Genomic DNA, 24,980 nt, shown 5'->3' with positions numbered 1-24,980 from the left:
GCCAGCACTCGGTCCAGATGAAGTCATCCTCACTGGAGTGTGTCTCAACTATTACCCTGCCAAGTAAAATCTGGCTCCAGAGACTGGGGTTCCCAACCTGAGGAGTGCAAGGCAGTGAGGAGAGGAGAGCAGGGAGTTGTAGCAGAGACTGGGTTTATTGTTCTGGGCTGTAAATCCAACACCTTACATGTGCCTGTTTTAGCATAAATAAATGAATGAATAAAAGAATTCTGGGCAATGTGTAAAAAGTAGGCTGGGAGTGGGGGACAGCAGCTTGGGAAGTTAGGTCCTTTGGGTCCTAGTTTACCATCTGATAGGTAATAAGTACTAAAAACTCATCACTTTCTAATTATTTTACTATATTTTACCATTATCTATAATAATAGATAAGCTTGAGATTAATTACGTCTCTTGTATCCAGGGCTGGCTTCATGGGCGTCACACGGGGCTCTGCACTCAAAAGGGTGCTTGGTTTAATGCTCTGCTGTCATCAACTTGAAATTGTTAATGCATTTTTAACAAGGGGCCCCACGTTTTCATTTTGCGCTGTGGGACCCACAAATCTTGCAGCGGGTCCTTCTTGTGTCCGTGTGGGGGAAATACTGTATGATGGTAGCTACTTTGCATCTCTTCCCAGCTGAGTGTTCTGGGTCCTCTGCTGGCAGGCTTGAAATAGGACATGGTGGACATTGGCAAGCACCAGAAATCAGAGTGAGAACCAGTTGTAAAACATTTACCAGCGCACCACTGGACAGGCCACGCTCTTCAGGCCTAGTGATCATACACACCCACTACCAGCCCCCAGACACCTGTGGGGTTTGATAGCATTTCAGTGGGAAAGAAGTTCTCTTTTTCAGAGCAGTTTACTAGTTCTTTGTGGCAAAGAAGAAAAACAATGACCTCAGCTTTGGCATTATTTCAAAACTTAAATGCAGACCTTCCGTGACTGAAAACTGTCACAGTTGAATTATGACACTCCATGAGAAGAAAGTGTCCTGAACGAAGGTCGGCACCAATTGATAAAGGGCTAGAAATCCAGGAACTCACGCCTGCCTTCTCCCGCCAAGCCAGAGCTGCCCCTCCCACCGCTCCTGCTTTCTCCGGGGGAAGCGGGGATCTTGCCCGAGGGCTCAGAGATGCGGTGGGCTGGCTTTGTCCTGGAGTGAGTGGATGGATCCTCCCCCAAGAGCCAGGCTACAGAAAGCTCCCCCGCAATCCGCGCAGCGCAGAGCGATGGAATCCTCCTGGCGCGAGGCGCACTGGGCAAGGCCCTTTGACCTGGCGTTGGTGTTCTGCTTGGCCCCGAGGCTGCTGCAGGCCGTCAAGCTCTACCTGCAGAGGCATCGGCTGCTTCGAGACCTGCGCCCCTTCCCCTGGCTCCCCACCCACTGGTTCTACTGGCATCACAAGGTAGAGGGAAGGGAGGGGTGAAGGAGGATGCTGGAAACTGGGCGGACAGAGAAGTGGTTGTTTCCTTCCCTTACTCCCATCCCTCCCATCCCTCCGTCCTGCACAGACCTCTCCTGCCCCACCTGTGGCTCTCGGCATTTTCATTACTCCAGACTTGTTTTCTCACAGCCCTCCAGGGAAATGGAAACACCCTAGAGCCACTAGAAAGGAAGTTTAGGGGCTGGGAGGGGGTTATTTAAAGACACAATACGAAAAAAGAAGGCTCTGGTGTAATTCAGGTCTAATTGCTTCACCCATCTCTTGCATTTATGTACTGTGTTTTAAAAAGCCTTCCGCATATACTGCTAAAAATAGTCGGTTATCCTAAATAATACATGTTAAGTGCAGAAGATACACAAAATTGGACACAGTAGTTGCCACCCTTAGTCCTTTCCAACCAGAGATTCTTGTGAAGTAGGGAGCAGCCCCAGCCAATCACACAAAAAATATTGACTAATTGGAATTTGCAAAGTAGAGAGAGACTCCTTACCTTTTGTTCTCTCCTGTTCTCTAAATCCACTCCCCACCCATTCCTTGTTTTATTCATTCAACCAACTTTGAGTGGCAGTTGTGTGATAGGTGCTAAGATTACAAAGAGAAGACAGATGCCTGCCCTCAAGGGGCCCAAGTCAGATGTATACTTAGAACACAAAGGGAAAATGAAAATACAGGGTAATGAGTGCTTTGGCAGAGGCCTAGGGACAAGGCAATCTTGGAGGGAAGTATATATCTCTACCTAGAGGAGAAGAAGTTCTATGAAAGGCTGAGCAGAATCTTAAAGGATGGGTGGGTGGAGAGGGTGTTCCCAGCAGACCTATTGTGTGATCTTTTGGCTCCCCCACTCCTAGTCCCTCTTCCCTAAAGCAACCACTTTCCCTTCTTTTATCTGTTTATTTAAATCCTTACCTGTAAGATAATACTGGGTTGGCCAAAATGTTTGTTTGGGTTTTTATATACGCTCTTACAGAAAAACCTGAATGAACTTTTTGGCCAACCCTATATTACTACATTGCATTTCTTAATTTAATAATTTTAGTTATCCATCTATTAACTACCTTATGATGAGTAATCACTTACACCCATCTTTTACTGTCCCAATATAGTGATATTGTATTTTTTATTAAATAGAAAAATTATTATTTATATTCTTTTGATTATGTAAATGTTATTTATCACTGACCTAATGGTTGATTTTGGTCCTTTTCTCATAGAGCTTTTTTTTCCCTCATGGTGTTGTTAACTTCCTCCTTTTCTCATTTGCTTAGTTTTTCAATATCTATCACTATTTTTTCCCCAAATGCTTTAATAAGCCTGTCAAACACATCGCAATAATATTTCCAAATATTGGAACATATCAAACAATCTATCAGCCCATATGTTTTTCTGGAGGCGTTTCTCCCACAGACCTCTCCTCCTGTTCCAATCTGGACTGGTTGCTCTCTAGACCTGGTACACAGATGTTGTGCTGTCCTGTGTCATATCTCCTGTCTCCTGGACATTATGCCTTTTTTCTTCCTAATTTATTTAATCATTTTTATGGGTGACTTCTTGAGAATGAGTGAAGGAATGCCAGGTGAATTTTTTGAGATCCTGAATCATTGTAAATGTCTTTATTATAATTTTGAACTTGAGTGATAACTTGGTTGGATATAGAATTATACTTTGGAAATAAATTTCTGTCATAATTTTGAAAACATGTTCCATTGTCTTCTAGCTTTCAGGATGACTTGACAATTTCTTATTTTTTTCCAACTTTTTTTATTGTGGTCAAATACACCTAAAATAAAACTTACCATCTTAACCATTTTTAAAGTGTACAGTTCAGTGATGTTAAATACATTCATAATGTTGTGAAACTATCAACTCATCCGTCTCTGTAACTCTTTTATCTTGTAAAACTGAAACTCTTTACCCATTAAGCAGTAACTCCCCACTTCTGCCTTTCCCCAGCTCCTGGCAACCACCATTCTATGTTCTGTCTCTATGATTTTGACTACTCTTAAGTATCTCATACATCACATCGTGTAGTATTTACCTTTCTGTGATTAGCTTGTTTCACTTAGCATAATGTCCTCAAAGTTAATCCATATTGTAGCATATGTCAGAATTTCCTGCTTTTTTAAGGCTGAATAATAATCCATTGTATGTATAACCACATTTTGCTTATCCATTCACTTAATGGAGTTGGTGGACTCTTGGGTTGTTTCTACATTTTAGCTGTTGTGAACATGGGTGTACAAATACCTCTTTGAGACCTTGCTTTCAATTCTTTTGGGTAAATATCCAGAAATGGAATTGCTGGATCATATGGTAATTCTATTTTTAATTTTTTGAGGAACCACTGTACTGTTTTCCACACTGGCTATACCATTTTACATTTTCACCAGAAGTGCACAGGGGTTCCAGTTTCTCAACATTCTTGCTAAAACTTGTTATTTTCTGTGCTTTTTTTTCTTTTTTAATAGCGGCCATCCTAATGGGTGTGAGGTAGTATCTCATAGTTTGATGTGCATTTCCCTAGTGATCTGTGATACTGAGCATCTTTTCATGAGCTTATTGCCATTTGTATATCTTACTTGGAGAAATGTCTATTTAACTCTTTTGTTCATTTTTTTGAAATTAAAAAAATTTTAATTAAAATTTTTTTATTGAATGAAAATTCATTATTTTTTAATAAATTTATTTATTTTATTTATTTATTTTTGGCTGCGTTGGGTCCTTGTTGCTGCTCGTGGGCTTTCTCTGGTTGTGGCGAACAGGAGCTACTCTTCATTGCTGTGTGTGGGCTTCTCATTGCAGTGGCTTATCTTGTTGCCGACCACAGGCTCTAGGCACACAGGCTTCAGTAGCTGTGGCACATGGGCTCAGTAGTTGTGGCTCGTGGGCTCTAGAGCGCAGGCTCAGTAGTTGTGGTGCACAGGCTTAGTTGCTTTGCGGCATGTGGAATCTTCCTGGACCAGCGATCGAACCCATGTCCCCTGCATTGGCAGGCGGATTCTTAACCACTGTGCCACCAGGGAAGTCCCTGAATGAAAATTCTTTAAATTCTTTAGTGCTTTACAATTTTCAAAAGTTTCACACACGATTTCATATGATCCCCTAATAACCCTTTTTCCCCCACCCCTATATTGCCCACCCCCCCCCCACTGGTAAGCACTAATTTCTCTCTATATCTGTGTCTGCTTCTTTTTTGTTTTATTCACTAGTTTGTTGTATTTTTTGTATTCCACATATAAGTGATATCATACAGTAGTTTTTCTCTGTCTGACTTATTTCACTTAGCATAATGCCCTCCAAGTCCATCCATATCGTTGCAAATGGCAAAATTTCATCTTTTATGGCTGAGAAGTATTCCACTGTGTGTATATATATACCACAATTTCTTTATCCATTCAGCTGTTGATGGACACTTAGGTTGCTTCCATACCTTGGCTATTGCAAACAATGCTGCTGTGAACATTGGAGTGCATGTATCTTTTTGAATTAGTGTTTTGGGGTTTTTTAGGATATATACTCAGGAGTGGAATTGCTGAGGCATATGATAGTTCTATTTTTAGTTTTTTGAGAAACCTTCATACTTTCCACAGTGGCTGTACCAATTTACAGTTCTCACCAACAGTGTACGAGGACTCCCTTTTCTCCATATCCTCGCTAACGTTTGTTATTTGTTGTCTTTTTGTTGATAGCCATTCTGACAGGTATGTGGTGATATCTCATTGTGGTTTTGATTTGCATTTCCCTAATGATTAGTGATGTTGAGCATCTTTTAAAGTGCCTGTTGGCATCTGCATTTCCTTTTTGGAAAAATGTCTATTCAGTCCTTTGTTCATTGAATCAGGTGGTTTTTTGTTGTTGAGTTTTAAGAGTTCTCTATATATTCTGGATATTGATCTCAGATGTATGATTTGCTAATATCTCCTCTCAATCTGTGGATTGTCTTTTTACTCTGTTGATACTGTCTTTTCATGTACAAAAATTTTTTAATTTCATGAATTTGTCTATTTTTTCTTTTGCTGCTTGTGCCTTTGGTAAAGTACCCAAGAAATCATTGCCAAATCCAATGTTGTGAAGCTTTTGTCCTGTATTTTCTTTCAAGAGTTTTAAAGTTTTAGGTCTTTGATCTATTTTGGGTTATATTTTGTATTTTTGGTAAGGGTACAACTTCATTCTGTTGCATGTGAACATCCAATTTTCCCAGCACATTTGTTGAAAGTCTGCCCTTTCCCCATTTAATGGTCCTGGCACCTTTGTCATAAATCATTTAACCATATATTAAAGGGTTTATTTCTGAGCTTTCTATCCTATTCCATTTGTCTATTTTTAAGCTAGAACCATACTATTTTGATTACTGTACTTTTGTAGTAAGTTTTGAAATCAGGAAAAGTGAGTCATCCAGCTTTGTTCTTATTGAAGATTGTTTGGGCTATTCAAGGTCCTTTGCTATGCCACATGAGTTTCAGAATGGATTTTTCTATTTCTGCAAAAGCATAATTGGGATTTTGATAGGGATTGCATTGAATCTGTAGATTGCTTTGGGTAGAATTCACATCTTAATATTAAATCTTCCAATCCATGAACATGGGATGTGTTTCCACCTATTTATGCCTTTTTAAATTTCTTTCAGCAGTGTTTTATAATTTTCGATGAATAAGTCTTTCACTTTGTTGTTTGGAAATACATAGTTTTCCAATACTTGGAAAGAGGAAGTTTCACTTCCTAAGTATTTTATTTATTCCTTTTGATATGCAGGCAGCAAAGCAGGCTCCAATGTCCATGAAAAAACCCTAGGTTAATAAATGCAGATGCTGATTATGGTATATATTAAGGTGGTAAGGTTGAAGAGTTAGGGACAGGACATTAACTGTGAATACTACAATTTCTTTGATACATCCTCTACCTCTCTCAATTTCTCTTTTCTCTCTTTCTGGAACTCCTATTGGTTGGAGATAAACCTTCTAGATCCATTTTTTAATCTTTTCTTCTTGATTTTATATTCCTAGAATTTCTACTAAAACATTGAAAAATTTTGACTGTCATAATTTTCATTTCCAAGAGCTCTGTCCTATTCTTCATCTATTCTTGCATCAGCTTCCTTATGATGCATTAAAAATCACCCTAAAACTTAGTGGCTTAAGACACAGCCAGCTATTTAGCTTATGATTCTGTGGGTCAGAAATTTGAGCTGGACTAGGCTATGGGGTTCTGCTGTTATGATCCAGGCTCAGTTGACCTCAGTTTGGCTCACTGATGCATCTGCAGTCAGCTGCTGGGGCAGGTAAAGGCTGGCTGTCACCTTGGGTGCCTTTGTTCTCTTCCATCTAGTTTATTATCCTTCAGCTAGTTAGCCCAGCCTTGCTCATATGGTATCGGGGTCTCAAGAATAGCAAGAGACCAGGCTTCAATGTGCAAGTGTTTTCTAAGTCTCTGAGTCATGTTTGCTACTCTCCCAAAGGAAGACACATGGCCGAGTCAGTGTGGGAGAACACTATCAAAGTGTATGAATACAGGGGGGCATTAACAAATTGAGGCCATTACTACAGTCAATTCAACACATTCCTCTTTGGTATAGAATCCTGATCTTGTTTCATGAAATACTATATCATGTCTTTTTTGAAGTATTAGTAACTTTTTTCAGTGTTTTTTCTGTTTGTGTATTAGTTATCTATTGCAGCTTAGCAAATTACCCCCAAGCTTAGCAACTTAACCCATGGTGATTATCTCACACAGTTTGTGAAGGTCAAGAATTTGGGAGTGGCATTGATTAGGTGGGTGAGTCTCTGTGAGAGACTCAGGGTCTCTCCTAAGGTTGCATGGGGTTGGCTGGGGCTGCAGTCATCGCAGGGCTCCACTGGAGCTGGAGAATCCACTTTCAAGCTCACTTACATTGCTGTTAACAGGCTATTGGCCAGGACGCTTCAGTTCTTCCCACATGGACCTTTCCATAGGGCTGCTCACAACTAGGGTGACCCACTTGTCCCAGGTTACCTGGTTGTCTCCTGATTTTAGTTCTGAAGGTTTTATCTCCCGGGAACCCCTTCAGTCAGGCAAGGTGGAAGGGTTAGTCACCCTACTCTCAACAAGGCAGCTTGTTTCCCTCAGAGTAAGATGTGAGAGAGCAAGAGTGAGAGAGAGAGAATCTAAGATGGAAATTGCACTCATTTATAACCTCATCTTGGAATGTTTATACCATCACTTGTACTGTATGCAATCAGTCACACTGACAAATCCGTGTACAGTGTGGGAGGGGACAATATAAAAAGATGGGAGATGATTGGAGGCCATTTTGGAGGCTGGCTACTGCAGTTTCTTTTGCTTTATGCCTTTCTTCTTGGAGACCATCCTCAAATGTCAGATGCTCTTTGGCTGTCATTTCATTTTCTAGAGTGAGGCACTAAAGATGTTTGAAGTCTTGTGTACAGAGCGAGAACTTTCCCTGAGAGCAAACCTGTTGGAGGACCCAAACTGCCAGTATCTGTGGTTTTGTTTTTATTTTATTTTTTCCAGTTTCTTAGAGATGAATCTGCCTTTTATTTAGGAGATTGCAGATGACTTCTGGCATTCTGGGAGCAGAAAAAGGGAATTAGGGATCTAATCATTTGTTATGCAGTCTTTCATTTAACTCCTCTATTTTTAGTCCAATGATTCATCCCTGCTCTCCACAATGCCTGATTTCTTCCAGTCTTAGAGCCTCTCTGGTTTAGTTTTTCTAGAAAATAAAACCTCTGATCTGTTGTGGGACTTAAAGGGGGTATTGCATGGGGAGAGGGTGGAGACCTGGGGTTGAACCAGCCCTTCCTTTAATCTACTTCTCCTTTAAGTTATTGCTCTCTATGTAACTTTTTTTTTAATTTAACCTGATTAACTTTTTCTAAACTTCTCATTCCTCAACTTCCATTTACTCTGTTTCTCAGTAGAGTTTGATTTTTACCTTCCAGAAACTGGAGTTGAGAAGGAGCTATCAATCAGAAGTTGGGAATACTGAAAATGGACCAAGAGATCTGTTCTACCAGCTATTGAGAATGATGTATTAACATAGTGCTTCTCCAAGTATTTGTAGTGAAGAACCAGTTTTTTTCCAATCTCTTGTAGATGTTTACTTTCATTAAAAAAAAAAAAACAGAAATTGCAACAATGTCAACTTACTATAAAAATTTCTAAATGCTATGCTCAGTTTCTATAATTATCTCATCATAGACTGGTTTATGGACCATGCTTTGAGTAACATTGTGTTAAAGTCTTCCACTCTTATTGTGAATTTCTTTATTTCTTTTTTTAGTTCTGATGTCCATTTTTGTTTTATCAATTTTCAAGATATAGTATAGTGTGCATACAGATTTTGAATTATTATATCTTCCTGGTAGACTAATCCTTTTTATATATGAACCATTCCTTTTTATATCTAGTAAGACTTCTTGCCTTAAATTCTACTTTATCTGATATTAGTGTAACTACACAAACTTTTTGTTAGTATTTAAATGATACTTTTAATCCTTTATTTTTAACCTTTTGGACTTTTTGTCTTGTGTCTTTTGTAAGCAGTATATAGGTAGGCTTTTAAAAATATATAATCTGACACGTTTTGAATTTTACTTGAAATAATTAGGCTATTTACATGTAATATAATTACTGATATGTTATTGACTTTTTCAGAGGATAAATTTATTTGATATTTGAAAAGAACTGAGATGATGTCTGGCACTTTGTAAGTGCTATGTAAGTGTTTGTTAAATGAAACATAAGTTCCACCACCAGACTGTGACCGCTATAGGGTAAGGCACTAACCTGTCTTAATTCCATGTCTTCAGCACCTGGTACTTTGTATATTCCTTGTTCTTGTTCCCTCTGTGCTGTTTGGTTTGGCTTGTCTATTACATACTCACTAGTCCATTGTTAAATCAAATCCCATTCTTCACTGACACCATTACTATATTCTATCAGCTGATAGATGAATTGCTTCATTGTAATTTTTTGTAAAGCTTTATTGAGATATAACTCACATACCACAAACTTTTACCCACTTAAAGTGTATAATTAGACAGTTTTTAGTATAGTCACAGAGTTGTGTAATCATAACCACAATCAATTTTAGAATATTTTTATCATCTAAAAAGACCCCACAAAACCTATACCCTTTAGCTCTCAGTCCCAAAGCACCCCATCACTCATCCTGAGCAATCATTAATCTACTTTCTGTCCTTGTATACTTGCCTCTTAAGAATATTTCATATAAATGAAATTAAATAACATGGTCTTTTGCAACTTGCTTCTTTCATTCAGTGTAATGTTTTTAAGATTCATCCATGTTGTAGCATATATCTATGCTTCATTCTTTTTTGTGGCTGAATAATATTCCATTGTATGTATGTACTACATTTTGTTTATCCATTTGTCAGTTGATGGGCATTTGAGTTGTTTCCAATTTGGGGCTATTATTTGAACACTTTTTAATATATTTTTGTGTGGGTGTATGTTTTCATTTCTCTTGGGTATATATACCGGGGATTGGAATTTCTGGGTTAAATGGTAACTCTGTGTTTAACTTTTTGAGGAGATACCAGAGTTTTTTTCCAAAGTGACTACACCATTTTGCATTTCCATCAGCAGTGTATGAAAGTTCCAATTTTTTCACATCCTAACCAACACTTGTTATTATCTGTCTTTTTTATTATAGCCATTCTAGTAGGTATGAAGTGGTCTCTCATGGTTTTGATTTGCATTTCCCTGATGACTAATGATACTGAACACCTTCTCATGTTCTTCATTGGCCATTTGTATATCTTCTTTGGAGAAATGTCTGTTCAGATTATTTGCCAATTTTTAATTGGGTTATGTGTCTTTATTATTGAGTTGTAAGAGAGTTTTTAACGATATATATTAGCTACAAGTTTCTTATTAGATATACAACTTGCAAATATTTTCTCCCATTCTGTAGTGTCTTTTAAAGCACAAAAGTTTTTAGTTGTAAAGAAATCTAATTTATCTATTTTTTTCTTTTATTGCTTGTGCTTTTGGTGTCATAGCTAAGAAACAACTGCCAAATCCGAGACTAAGTCTTCATGTTTTCTTCTAAGAGTTTTATGTTTTTAGCTCTTTTATTTAGAACTTTGATCCATTTTGAGTTAATTTTTGTGTATTGTGTGAAGTAGGGGTCCAAGTTCATTCTTTTGCATGTGGATGTCCAGTTATCCCAGCACCATTTGTTGAGAAGACTATTATTTCTCCCAGTTGAATTGTTGTGGTACCCGAGTAGGAAGATTCCAGTCTTCCTCCTGTGTTTCTCCTTTACTCTCACATCACTACCACACTCACAGCACTTCTGATGCCAGATGTGTGGGGGTTTTCCCCACATCAAGCAATTCGGTGACACTAACTGCGTGTCCTACAATTTACCTCAACTGTATTCAGTTAACATTATCTACCTGGAGATAGCATCAGATCCCACAGTTTAAGATAACATTCAGTCCCATAAGACTACCTCCACCCCACTTCAGATGCCAATTGCAAGTCCAGGTTGTTACCTATGCTTTTGACCAATCAGCTGCAAACCTGAGGTTCCCATGACCATCTCCTCAGTTTTGATTAATTTGCTAGAACAGCTCACAGAACTCAGGAAAACAGTTTACTTACTGTTTACTGGTTTATTGTAAAAGGATATGATAAAGGATACACGTGAACATCCAGATGGAAGAGGTGCATAGGCAAGGTGTGTGGGAAGGAGCACAGAGTTTCCATGCCCTCTCCAGGTGTGCCACTGTCCCAGCACCACCACCTGTTCACCAACCCAGAAGGTCTTTTGACCCTGTACTTTGGGGATTCTTATGAAGGCTTCATCATGTAGGTGTGAATGATCATTAATTCCATTTCTAGCCCTTCTCCCATCTCTGGATAATGGGAGGAGGGGGCTGAAAATTCCAAGTTTCTAATCATGGTTTGGTCTTTCTGGTGACCATCCCCCATCCAGAAGCCCGCCAAGAGTCAGCTCATTAGAACAAAAGACACAGGTATCACCGAGGAAATTCTAAGGAATTTAAGAACTCTGTCAGGAACTGGGGTCAAAGATCAAATATTGGGGGCTTCCCTGGTGGCGCAGTGGTTGAGAGTCCGCCTGTCGATGCAGGGGACACGGGTTCGCGCCCCCGTCCGGGAAGATCCCACATGCTGCGGAGCGGCTGGACCCGTGAGCCATGGCCGCTGGGCCTGCGCGTCCGGAGCCTGTGCTCCGCAACGGGAGAGGCCACAACAGTGAGGGGCCCGCGTACCGCAAAAAAAATAAGAAAGAAAATCAAATATTGGAACAAAAGATGTTCCCAGTGCTCTTATCACTTAAGAATTACAAGGGTTTTAGGAGCTCTGTGCCAGGAACCAGGAGCAGATATATATATATAATTATAATAATATGCACAATTATTTTTGTATTATCTCACAGCACTTTTGTCAAAAATCAGTTGACTGTACATGTGAAGTTTTATTTCTGGATTCTCAATTCTATTCCATTGAGCTATATGTCTATCTTTATGCCAATACCACTGTCTTAATTACTGTTGCTTTATAGTAAGTTTTGAAATCAGGAAGTGTGAGTCGTCCTACTTTGTTGTTTTTCAAGAATAAGGCTGTTCTGGATCCCTCTGGTTTCCATACAAATTTTAGGATCATCTTGTCAATTTCTGCAAAGAATCCAGCTGTGATTCTGATAGGAACTCTATTGAATCTGCAGATCAATTTGGGAAGTATTGCCATCTTAATACTGAGTCTTCTGATCCATGAACATGGCTGTCCTTCATTTTATTTAAGTTTTTAGAAATTTCTTCCAGCAGTGGTTTGTAGCTTTTGCTGTATGAGTTTTACATTTCTTCTGTTAAATTTATTTCTGAATGTTTTATTCTTTTTGATACTGCTGTAAACGGAATGGTTTTATTTTCAGATTTTTAATTGTATTCATAGTGTTTTGAAGTCCCTATCCCTCTTGACTGTCACTAGATTATTTTTTGAATAGTTTAGAGGCGCCTCTATCAGAGTTTTGAAGATTAGAAGTGGCTGATATGTCAAGCTGGCTAATATCCCCATCCCTGCCTATCTACCTTTTTTTTTTAACTTTTTATGTTCCTTTTGATGATTCATCACTTAGTCGCAAGGAAGGGATGGAACTACTTCACATAGACAGGAACATTTTAGATATAGTCATAAGGTTCCAGAAGGGAAATGTGTGTGTAGTGAAAATTTCCTACAAGACCAGAAATTTCATTCCTTGCTCTGTTCCAGTCATACTGGTCTTCCCACTATTCCTCAAACATGGCAAACAAATTCGCTCAGGGCTCCCTCAGGGCTTTGGATATGCTCTTCTCTGGTTGGAATGCTCTCCATGCACTATTTTCAGGCCTTTGAACAAATGTCACTCAAACTAAAATAGAGCCTCCAATACTCTCTATCCCTAACTTTGTTTTTTTTATCTTAGCACTTGTCACTCTCTGACATCATATTATATACTCTGTTACTATACACTCCTGTTGACTGAAAAAAAAATGCACAGCCTAAAAGTTGAGAATTATATTTTATTCGGTGGACTTTCTGAGGACTTCAAGCCTGGGAGATAGCCTCTCCGATAGCTCTGAGGGACTGCTCCAAAGAGGTAAGGGAGGGGCCAAGATATGTAGGAGTTTTGCAACAAAGATCAGGTAGTTGTAACTTCAAAAGATTACTGTTAATTAAAGAAAACCAGGGGCATTCCCTGGCTGTCCAGTGGTTAGGGCGCCGAGCTTCCACGGCAGGGGGCACAGGTTCGATCCCTGGTCAGGGAACTAAGATCCCACAAGCTGCACAGTGTGACCAAAAATAATATTAATAATAATAAAATGAAGAAACCCAGATATCTCAACTTAAGGAGTTTAGCACTTTTCTATGTATGGGAAGATGCAAGAGTCTGGGCTCATTGAAATCATTCCTTTGATATGCACTTTAGCTATCTAGGGGCAGCATCCTGTTCTTTCCCATTCTGCGTACCCTCAGGCTCACTGTTGGGGGGCAGTGGTAGTGGCTGATGGCTTGATGGCTTCAACATCCTTTGTTTGCTGATATGGCAGGCAACATTTTTCATCCACACTCCCCTTCTCCCCACTAGAATATAGGATCTGTGAGAGGAGAGTCTTTGTTCACCACTATAAACCCAGTGCTTGCGTCATAGTAGGTGTTCAATAACTACTTTGTTGCTGGAGAGGATGTGCGAAAAGGGGAACCCTCCCACACGGTGGGTGGGAATGTAAGTTGGTGCAGCCACTGTGGAAAAAAGTATAGGGGTTCCTCAAAAAACTAAAAATAGAATTATCATATGATCCAGCAATCCCACTCCTGGGCATATATCCAGACAAAACTATAATCCAAACAGATAATGCACGCCTATGTTCATAGGAGCACTATTCACAATAGCCAAGAAGCAACCTAAATGTCCATCGACAGATGAATGGATAAAGATGATGTGGTACCTATATGCAATGGAAGAGTACTCAGCCATAAAAAGGAATGAAATAATGCCTTTGCAGCAACATGGATACAACTAGAGTTTATCATACAAAGTGAAGTAAGTCAGAAAGAGAAAGACAAATACCATATGGTATCACTTATATGTGGAATCTAAAATATGACACAAATGGACCTATCTACAAACCAGAAACAGACTCACAGACATAGAGAACAAACTTGTGGTTGCCAAGGGGGAGTGGGGGTGGGGGAGGGATGGACCGGGAGTTTCGGGTTAGCAGATGCAAACTACTACATGTAGAATGGATAAACAAGGTCCTACTCTATAGCACAGGGAACTATTTCAATATTCTAAGAAATCATAATGGAAAAGAATATAAAAAAGAAAGTATATATGTATAACTGAATCACTTTGCTGTACAGCAGACATTAACACAGCATTGTCAATCAACTATATACTTCAATAAAAAGACTACTTTGTTGAATGCTCACATATATTAGATGCTAAATAAATTCATTCATTCAAAGATTTACTGACTACAAAGAATAGACCAGGTAGACTGACATTTATTCAGTCGCCAGTGTATCCCAGCCAGTGTGGGGGACCTAGTGTGTGTTTATGCAGGGTATGTGTGTGTGTGTGTGTGTGTATCCTTGTATGTAATTCAGGGAAAGTCTGTGTAGATAAGTAGCACTTGGGCTCCATAGTTCAACCCAGGTTTGAATCCTTACTACTAGTTGCTGGCTACATAATCTGGGAGAGATTACTTAACCTCTCTAAGGTTCAATTTCCTCATCTGTAAAATGGAGATTGCAATCATATCTGCTTCATAGGGTTCCTGATGTAAAGATTAAAGAATATAAAGCATGGGGGCTTCCCTGGTGGCGCAGTGGTTGAGAATCTGCCTGCTAATGCAGGGGACACGGGTTCAAGTCCTGGTCTGGGAAGATCCCACATGCCGCGGAGCAACTAGGCCCGTGAGTCACAACTACTGAGACTGCACGTCTGGAGCCTGTGCTCCGCAACAAGAGAGGCCGCGATAGTGAGAGGCCCGCGCACCGTGATGAAGAGTGGCCCCTGCTTGCCACAACTAGAGAAAGCCCTCGCACAGAAACGAAGACCCAACACAGCCCTAAATAAATTAATTAATTAAGAAAAAAAGAAAAGAGTAAATCCTATTTAAAAAAAAAAAGAATATAAAGCATGGAAAGCACTTGGCAGTGTGAGTAAAAAAATGTGGCCCATGTAAGCAAACAAAGAGTGTTAGAGCCATCAAGCCACTACAGCCACCCCCGAAGGTGAGCCCTGAAGGAACGCAGGATGGAGACAGACAGGCTGCCGGCTGCCAAGTCCTCAGCTGCTGCAACCACCCCCAGTGGTGCACCCTGAGGGGATTCAGGAGAAAATCAGGATACTGTTCCCAGATAGCTGAGGTGCATACCAAATGAATGATCTCAATGAACCCAGACTCTTGCATCTTCTGATACATAGAAAAGTGCCAGATTCCTTAACTCGAGGTCTGGTTTTCTTTAATTAACAGTAGTCTTTTGAAGTTTCAACTACCTGGTCTTTGTTACAAAAACTCCTGTATATCCTGGCTCCTCCCTTACCTCTTGGGAGCAGTTTCTCAGAGCTACCTGAGAGGCTGAGTTCTGGGCTTAAGCCCTCAGTTTTGTCTGCCAACTAAAACATAATTCTCAACTTTTAGGTTGTGCATTTTTTTCCGTCAACGGCAGCACCTAGCTCATCGGAGTGCTTGGTAAATGTTAGCTATTACTATTCCTCAGGGGCTAAGCATTTTTCGAATGTTTCTGGACGGTGTTTCCTAAATATGTGTGATATTTATTTTCAAATGTATTTATATTTGTGGATGAAGAAATATAAATTCATCTATTACAAGATTCACGATAGCTTTCTGTCCTTTTTGTCCAGGCAAGAGTTACTAAAAGTATAACCAAATGCTTATGGCTGTCTATGACATCTATGGGCATCTATGACAATTTCAAACCTAAAGAAATAATCCTCATGTTAAGCTACACTTTCCATGAGGGCAAAGACCTCGCCTGTCTTATATTTCTCTGCATCTCTATTCTCCTGGCACATATAATAGGCACTTAATAAATACTCATCTGTTTATTGTTTGCGAATGAATAAATATTTACGTTGTCGGAAAACACAGTTTGCACTGTTGGCAGGCCCTTGTCACTGGCTTGATTGTGGGAATGTTAGCACAACAGAGTGTGCAGCATTTCAGGAACTAGATTTCAAGAGTCTCAATGTTTTAGGGGCCCTAAACTATCCAGGGAACACTTCATGGGTTAGAGCTGCTAGCTGGTAAAAGAGGAAATTAGGAACTGAAGTTTTCCACCTTTTCTGAGGAAAGAACAAACTCATGGCAAATTCTGTGATTGGTCACACAAGGAAGAACTTGCCAGCTTTAAGATTTCTTTGCAAGTCAGACCCCCCACAATTGTGCTCAAATGCATAGCTAGGAACAACCAGACGCACACACACACAGATGCCCCTCCACCCTCCCACTTTATACAACAAGCAGATGTAAATGGATCCTACTGTCAGTGATTTAGAAGTGATCTGGTGTGGGGCGGGGGATGTGCGTCAGCTTGAAGCGGGATCTTAGTTCCCCAACCAGGGATCGAACCCAGGCCACCTTGATTAGAGCACCGAATCCTTAACCAGTAGACCACGAGGGCCAGCGAGCTTGAAATGGAACCTTGGTCCTTGTCTTCTTTGAAGAAAGAATTCAGGGAAGAGATGAAGATAGTAAAGTGGGTAAAGCATTTATTAGAAGCAGAGTACATGTGAAAAGGACACGTGGGTGGGCTCAGAGAGAGAGCTGTGCTTTGGGGGTGGCTTAAATTGCTTATATGGGGGCAGTTTTCCAGGTTCCCTCTGGCCAATCATCTTGCAGGTTCCCTCTGGCCAATCATCTTGCAGGTTTCCTCTGGCCAATCATCTTGCTCACTGCTCATATCTGGTCTGACTCAGTGCCCTACCCGATGTGCACGCACATCTTTTAGCCAAGATGGATTCCAGTGCAAGAGTCTCTGGGAGGTTGGCAGGACATATTATGGGTTGGTGCCCCTCCCTTCCCTGCCCCCTGAGGATCTTTTCTGCACAAATGTGGCCTGGGAAGTCTCCTTGATTCCAAAAACTGTGGTCATCTTATTTTTTTACTCTAGCAGAACTCAGCTCCTCTCTCCTCCTGTCTTTTCTTTGAAATGTCAGCAGGAGACAAGCTCCAACTGCTCAGCCTGAGGCCCATCTACCTCCTACTCAGAAGGAGCCGTAGTAATCTTCTTATATCTACTATTTAAATGAGCCGTAGTAATCTGCTTATCAAGGCAGAAAGTTCATCTCTGATGGCAGTGTTTGTACGCTAATTTATAAATGTTGGAAGCTCAGAGTTTTGGTTTTTGAGTTTGCTTCCAGCTTTACACACCTGTGACAAAGAGCCTTCTGCTGTTATAAAGGAAAAGAATTAGGGTTTTTTGTAGATGGAATTGGCAGGTTTTTAGAGAAGCACTTACTATTAAGTCATGAGAAAGAATCAGTCATCAGTAATTACAGAGAGGGAATGGTGAGCTGGATGGTGGGTCATGTTCAGTCTACTAACATCTTTTCCTTCCCACGTAAAAACATTTTTTTCAGCCTCCAGACTCCACTCCTAACCTATGTGACATTGGCAGGTGAGGCAGAGTGTGTGACTCTCCTAACTTCACCTTCTCACTTGGAAAAGCAGCTCACAGTATATGTCATTCAACAGTGATGGGGTCTGGGGATACAACATATATTTATATTGAAAAGATGAATACACTAACCTTGTTTAGAAAATTATACCCCAGGCTCGGAAATCCCAAGGAATGTGTGTTCACTCACTTCCAGAAAAAGGGTCAAGGCCCTCTACCTGTGGGACCTCATCCAGGCCTTGAGCTCAACTTGCGGCTGTAAACGGGATGAGTCCAGATTGGCTGGCTTCTCTAATTTCTTTCACTTTTTTCACTGCAGATATTTCAGAATGGTAAAATGGAGAAGCTTGAGGAGATTATAGAAAACCACCCTTGTGCCTTTCCTCACTGGGTTGGGCCCTTTCAGGCATTTTTCTATATCTATGACCCAGACTATGCAAAGACATTTCTGAGCAGAACGGGTAAGAAAAGGGATGAATCTCAGGATCCCAGTCCTCCTAGGAGCGATTTGCACAACCCACAAGCAGGATTCTGAAGGAATTCTGAAGCAAAGATTGGTGCTGGGCCTTTAAGAGATGCTGGGGGAAGTGTGGAGAGGTTTCCCACCAATCCTGAAGGGGATTCCCACATCCCCCAGTCCCTTGTCTAGTTCAGACTCCCATGGGCCCTTTTAGGTCAGTGTATCTTAAAGCCCATCTGGCACCACCAGATCTCCAGGGCCTTCCTTTGCCTCTGTTGGTTTTGTGACTTCAGCAATACTCCCCACGCCCATCCCCTTTCTTGGACATAAAGTCTCCTTATTCTCCTGAAGGAGAATTCAGAAGTAATGCTGCCTCTGCTGGTTCAGTATGTAAACCTGAATTAGATCATCCATTTGCCAGTCTAACCTCTTGATTGTGGTCTAAAATGTTTCTGTTTTCTGCGTGCTTCTCAGCTGTGTTCCCTTTTGGGATATGAGGCATCTAACCTTCCCATGAGTCCTTTCTCAATGCTTCCAGGGTAGAGATTATCTCATACCACAAAATTTAAATGTCCAGTTTTTGCTCCCTCAACTTTGTAAAACTAAGATCTGATATGCTCACCTTTCTTCTTTGTGCTATTACCTCCGTGACACTTAGTAAAACCTGATAAAAGAAAGCAGCCTTCCCTTGAAAGCCTCCATGTCTCCCAGTCCCCCAGCTCTGATTCATCTCATGTTCACCTTGTAAAGGACACGAGCTGTAAGACACCCTCGTGTTAGAGATCACGAGAACCCTGAGAGGGTTCTCACTCTCTGGGGTCTGCTGGTCCCTGCTCTAATAGTTAATTTGCTTTCCAAAAAGGATGTAATATATTGTCCCGACTCCTGTTCTGGACACTTTGCAATCTCTGTTTCTGTTGGGAGAAGTGGAAACAAGGAAAGAATCTGGGTTTGTGTACCTGCCTGCCTCCTGGGGCTGCTCTTGTCAGCTTTGTGAACCAAGATTTCTATGTTTCCCCAGGCGGCCAAGGCTGTAAGGAATGAGCCCTGGGCTCCCTTTTGCTCACTATTTATGGTTAGTGCAGGCAAATGAAGAGAACCTTCACCAACTCTGGTAATTTTCCTCTAATGTTGTCTTTCCTTTCCTCTGCTTGACTCTACAGATCCCAAGTCCAAGTTCCTGTATGAGTTCATGGTTCCATGCCTTGGTATGTATGTGCAAATGAAGGGGGTGACTGACCCACTCTCTCTTGAAGTCCCCTTTCTATAGTACAGCATGCCAAGAAAACTCAAAAATTTTTTTTCTCTCTCTCTAGTTGAGGCGTGCGAGCTCAGTAGTTATGGTGCGCAGGCTTAGTTGCCCCGTGGCATTTGGGATCTTTGCTCCCCGACCAGGGATGGAACCCACGTCCCCTGCATTGGAAGGTGGATTCTTCACCACTGGACCACCAGGGAAGTACCAACAATACTGTATTGTGCACTTAAAAATTGAAGTGGGTAGATTTCAAGTTAAGTATTCTTACCACAATTTAAAAAAATAAAAGAAGCTTGGTCCAAAAATAAATCATTTTAACAAAACATAAAAGTTGAAATCAATTAAGCTTTTTAAATTTTTATTTTATTTTATTTTTTAACATCTTTATTGGAGTATAATTGCTTTACAGTGGTGTGTTAGTTTCTGCTTTATAACAAAGTGAATCAACTATACCTATACATATATCCCCATATCCCCTCCCTCTTGCGTCTCCCTCCCACCCTCCCTATCCCACCCCTCTAGGTGGTCACAAAGCACCAAGCTGATCTCCCTGTGCTATGCGGCTGCTTCCCACTAGCTATGTATTTTACATTTGGTAGTGTATATATGTCCATGCCACTCTCTCACTTCATCCCCGCTTACTCTTCCTCCTCCCCGTATCCTCAAATCCATTCTCTACCTCTGCATCTTTATTCCTGTCCTGCCCCTAGGTTCTTCAGAGTGAAGTAAGTCAGAAAGAGAAAAAGAAATACCGTATGCTAACACATATATGTGGAATCAATTAAGCTTTTTAAGCAGTTCAACATCACTTTTCATGAGCACCATAATAGAGAATATTTATCAGGCAGTTAATTAATCCTTCCTCAGCTCCACCACTAAGTAGCAGTATGACTTTGGGCAAGTGACTGCTTTGTCTCAGTGTCATCTGTAAAATGGAGATAAAAAAGAACCTATCTCATAGGTTTGTGGTGATGATTAAATATGTTAATATATGTAAAGCACTTAGGACAGTGCCTGGAACTGAATAAATGTTAAATATAAAATATATTTGCCCCAGGAAACTGGCAAGACACACCTACACATGCATACATATAGACACACACAAACATAGATATTATAAGGAGGACACTCAGATAAGCAGATTAGAAATTATTTAAGACACAAATGGACGTTATGTATAGCAGCAGTTCTCAAACTTGTTCTCATCATGGCCCACACAGAAAATATTAATATTTCTATGGCTCATTGGAGGAAAAAAGAGTGGATTTGGGGGCATCTACACAGAACTTAGTGAAAAAAATTCTTCACGTTTTCTTTCTATTACATAATTATGATGAAAAAACAAAATGCAGACTATTAGGGGGAAATTAAATGTTAAATTTGTTAAAAATAAAAACTTTTCAAATTAAAAAATTTTTATTAGTCAAATTTATCAATATTTTTACTGCATCTAGATTTTGAGTGTTAGTCAGAAACCTTTCCCTAGTCCAGAATGTCTCAGCTGTGGCATTAATGACATTTTGGGCTGGATAAGTCTTTGTTATCCAGGCAGTGAGGAGCTGTCCTGTGCATTGTAGGATGTTTAGCTGCATCCCTAACATCTACCCACTTGATGATAGTAGGACTCTGACAGTTGCGGCAACTAAAATATCTTCAGACATTGCTGAATGTCCCCTGGGGTCAAAATTGTCCCTGGTTGAGAACCACTGCCCTGTAACCAAATTGTAAAGACATTCATTCATATTTTCTTCTAGTGCTTGCACGGTTTTGTTCTTCTTGGATTTAGATCTCTGATCCATTTAAAGTTTATTCTTATGTATGATATGAGGAGTTGTTCTAATATTTCTGAATGGTTATCCAGTTGTCCCATCACCATTTAATAAAAAGTTCCATCTTTTCCAGTGATTTGAGATGATAACCACTTTTATCATATTCTAAATTGGCATATGTACTTGGACCTATTTCTTGACTTTCTTTTCTATTCCATTCATCTCTCTATTTCTTTTTTTTTTTATAAATTTATTTATTTATTTTTGGCTCTGTTGGGTCTTCGTTGCTGTGTGCGGGCTTCTAATTGCAGTGGCTTCTCTTGTTGCGGAGCACGGGCTCCAGGCACGTAGACTTCAGTAGTTGTGGCATGCGGGCTCAGCAGTTGCGGCCCGCAGGCTCTAGAGCTCAGGCTCAGTAGTTGTGGCGCACGGGATTAGCCGCTCCGCGGCATGCGGGATCCTCACAGGCCAGGGCCCGAACCCATGTCCCTTTCATTGACAGGTGGATTCCCAACCACTGCGCCACCAGGGAAGCCCCATCTCTCTATTTCTGAGCTAGAATCACACTGACTCACTTAAAGAGACTTTGTAGTATGCTTTTTTAATTACTAAGGTATTTTTCAGAGGGTTTTAGGTTTACAGAAAAATTGAGCAGAAAGCACAGAGTTCCCATATATTGATACTTCCTCACCCCCCCCCCCCATATACACAGTTTACCTTATTATTAACATCTTGCATTAGTATGGTACATTTATTGTAATTGGTGAGCCATTATTATTAACCAAAGTCCATAATTTAGGGTTCACTCTCTATGTTGTACACGCCATGGGTTTTGACAAATATATAATGATATGTTTCCACCATTACAGTATCACACAGCATAGTTTCACTGCCCTAAAAACTCCCCTGTGCTCCAGCCACTTATCCCTCCTTTCTTTGCCCTGAGCCCCTGGCAACCACTAATTTTTTTTACTGTCTCTATAGTTTTGCTTCTTCCATGTCATTAGTTGGAATCATACTATATGTGGCCTTTTTAGATTGGTTTCTTTCACTTAGCAATATGCATTTAAACTTCCTCCATATATTTTCATGGCTTCATAGCTCATTTATTTTTATTGCTAAATTATATTTATTGTATAGGTGTACCACAGTTTGTTTACCCATTCAACTATTGAAGGACGTCTTAGTTGCTCTCAAAAAACAAAGTTTTGGCAATTTTGAATAAAGCTGCTATAAACATTTGTGTGCAGGTTTTTGTGTGAACTTAAGTTTTCAGCTCCTTTGGATAAATACCAAGGAGGATGATTAGAGATTTTATGGTAAGAATAAGTTTACTCTTGTAAGAATCCACCAAATTATCCTCCAAAATGGCTGTACCATTTTTCATTAACACCAGCAATGAATGAGAGTTTCTGTTGCTCCACATCCTTGCCAAAATTCGGTGTTGTCACTCTTCTGGATTTTGACCATTCTAGTAGATGTGTAGTGGTACCTTATTATTTTTATTTATTTTTTTATTTAACATCTTTATTGGAGTATAATTGCTTTACAATGGTGTGTTAGTTTCTGCTTTATAACAAAGTGAATCAGTTATACATATACATATACCCCCATATTCTTCCCTCTTGCGTCTCCCTCCCTCCCACCCTCTCTATCCCATCCCTCTAGGTGGTCACAAAGCACCAAGCTGATCTCCCTGTGCTATGAGGCTGCTTCCCGCTAGCTACCTATTTTACATTTGGTAGTGTATATACGTCCATACCACTCTCTCTCTTTGTCCCAACTTACCTTTCCCCCTCCCCATATCCTCAAGTCCATTCTCTAGTAGGTCTGTGTCTTCATTCCCGTCTTGCCCCTAGGTTCATGATCTTTATTTTCTTTTTTTAGATTCCATATATATGTGTTAGCTTACGGTATTTGTTTTTTCTTTCTGACTTACTTCACTCTGTATGACAGACTCTAGGTCCATCCACTTCACTACAAATAACTCAATGTCATTTCTTCTTATGGCTGAGTAATATTCGATTGTATATATGTGCCACATCTTCTTTATCCATTCATCTGTTGATGGACACTTAGGTTGCTTCCATGTCCTGGCTATTGTAAATAGAGTTACAGTGAACATTGTGGTACATGACTCTTTTTGAATAACGGTTTTCTCAAGGTATATGCCCAGTAGGGGGATTGCTGGGATGTATGGTAGTTCTATTTTTAGTTTTTTAAGGAACCTCCATACTGTTCTCCATAGTGGCTGTATCAATTGACATTCCCACCAACAGTGAAAGAGGATTCCCTTTTCTCCACACCCTCTTCAGCATTTACTGTTTGTAGATTTTTTGATGATGGCCATTCTGACTTGTTTGAGGTGATATCTCATTGTAATTTTGATTTGCATTCCTCTAATGATTAGTGATGTTGAGCATCCTTTCATGTGTTTGTTAGCAATCTGTATATCTTCTTTAGAGAAATGTCTACTTTGGTCTTTTGCCCTTTTTTAAACTCGATTGTTTGTTTTTTTGATATTGAGCTGCATGAACTGCTTGTACACTTTGGAGATTAATCTTTTGTCAGTTGCTTCGTTTGCAAATATTTTCTCCCATTCTGAGGGTTGTCTTTTCGTCTTGTTTATGGTTTCCTTTGCTATACAAAACCTTGTAAGTTTCATCAGGTCCCATTTGTTTATTTTTGTTTTTATTTCCATTTCTCTAGGAGGTGGGTCAAAAAGGATCTTGCTGTGATTTATGTCATAGAGGGTTCTGCTTATGTTTTCCTCTAAGAGTTTGATAGTGTCTGGCCTTACATTTAGGTCTTTAATCCATTTTGAGTTTATTTTTGTATATGGTGTTAGGAAGAGTTCTAATTTCATTCTTGTACATGTAGCTGTCCAGTTTTCCCAGCACCATTTACTGAAGAGGCTGTCTTTTCTCCACTGTATATTCTTTCCTCCTTTATCAAAGATAAGGTGAGCATACATGCATGGGTTTATCTCTGGGCTTTCTATCCTGTTCCATTAATCTATATTTCTGTTTTTGTGCCAGTACCATACTGTCTTGATTACTGTAGCTTTGTAGTATAGTCTGAAGTCAGGGAGCCTGATGCCTCCAGCTCCGTTTTTCTTTCTCAAGATTGCTTTGGCTATTCGGGGTCTCTTGTGTTTCCATACAAACTGTGCAATTTTTTGTTCTAGTTCTGTGAAAAATGCCAGTGGTATTTTGATAGGGATTGCATTGAATCTGTAGATTGCTTTGGGTAGTAGACTCATTTTCACAATGTTGATTCTTCCAATCCAAGAAAATGGTATATCTCTCCATCTATTTGCATCATCTTTAATTTCTTTCATCAGTGTCTTATAATTTTCTGCATACAGGTCTTTTGTCTCCTTTGGTAGGTTTATTCCTAGATGTTTTATTCTTTTTGTTGCAATGGTAAATGGGAGTGTTTTCTTAATTTCACTTTCCGAATTTTCATCATTAGTGTATAGGAATGCAAGAGATTTCTGTGCATCAATTTTGTATCCTGCTAATTTACCAAATTCATTGATTAGCTCTAGTAGTTTTCTGGTAGCACCATTAGGATTCTCTATGTATAGTATCATGTCATCTGCAAACAGTGACAGCTTTACTTCCTCTTTCTGATTTGGATTCCTTTTATTTCTTTTTCTTTTCTGATTGCTGTGGCTAAAACTTCCAAAACTATGTTGAATAATAGTGGTGAGAGTGGGCAACCTTGTCTTGTTCCTGATCTTAGTGGAAATGGTTTCAGTTTTCATTGAGGACGATGTTGGCTGTGAATTTGTCATATATGGCCTTTATTATGTTGAGGTATTTCCCTCTATGCCTACTTTCTGGAGGGTTTTTATCATAAATGG

General features: G+C 39.9%; 1 protein-coding gene across 1 annotated transcript; it reads left to right on the top strand.

Annotated features, from left to right (window-relative positions):
* Positions 1–1,233: 1,233 nt before the first annotated feature.
* Positions 1,234–21,137, top strand: LOC309974731 (cytochrome P450 4X1-like; the record flags this gene model as incomplete). The annotated part of the gene is made up of 4 exons (XM_082859450.1): positions 1,234–1,410; positions 17,948–18,089; positions 19,252–19,296; positions 21,130–21,137. 4 exons carry the CDS (start codon positions 1,234–1,236, stop codon positions 21,135–21,137), a joined length of 372 nt encoding a protein of 123 aa, XP_082715576.1.
* Between the last annotated feature and the right edge of the window lie 3,843 nt (positions 21,138–24,980).

Source organism: Leucopleurus acutus (genome assembly GCF_964270905.1).
Source record: "Leucopleurus acutus genome assembly, chromosome: 2".
Classification (NCBI taxonomy): Eukaryota; Metazoa; Chordata; class Mammalia; order Artiodactyla; family Delphinidae; genus Leucopleurus; species Leucopleurus acutus.
The sequence above is the reverse complement of the archived record's forward strand: the minus strand, read 5'-3'. Positions and strand labels throughout refer to the sequence as shown.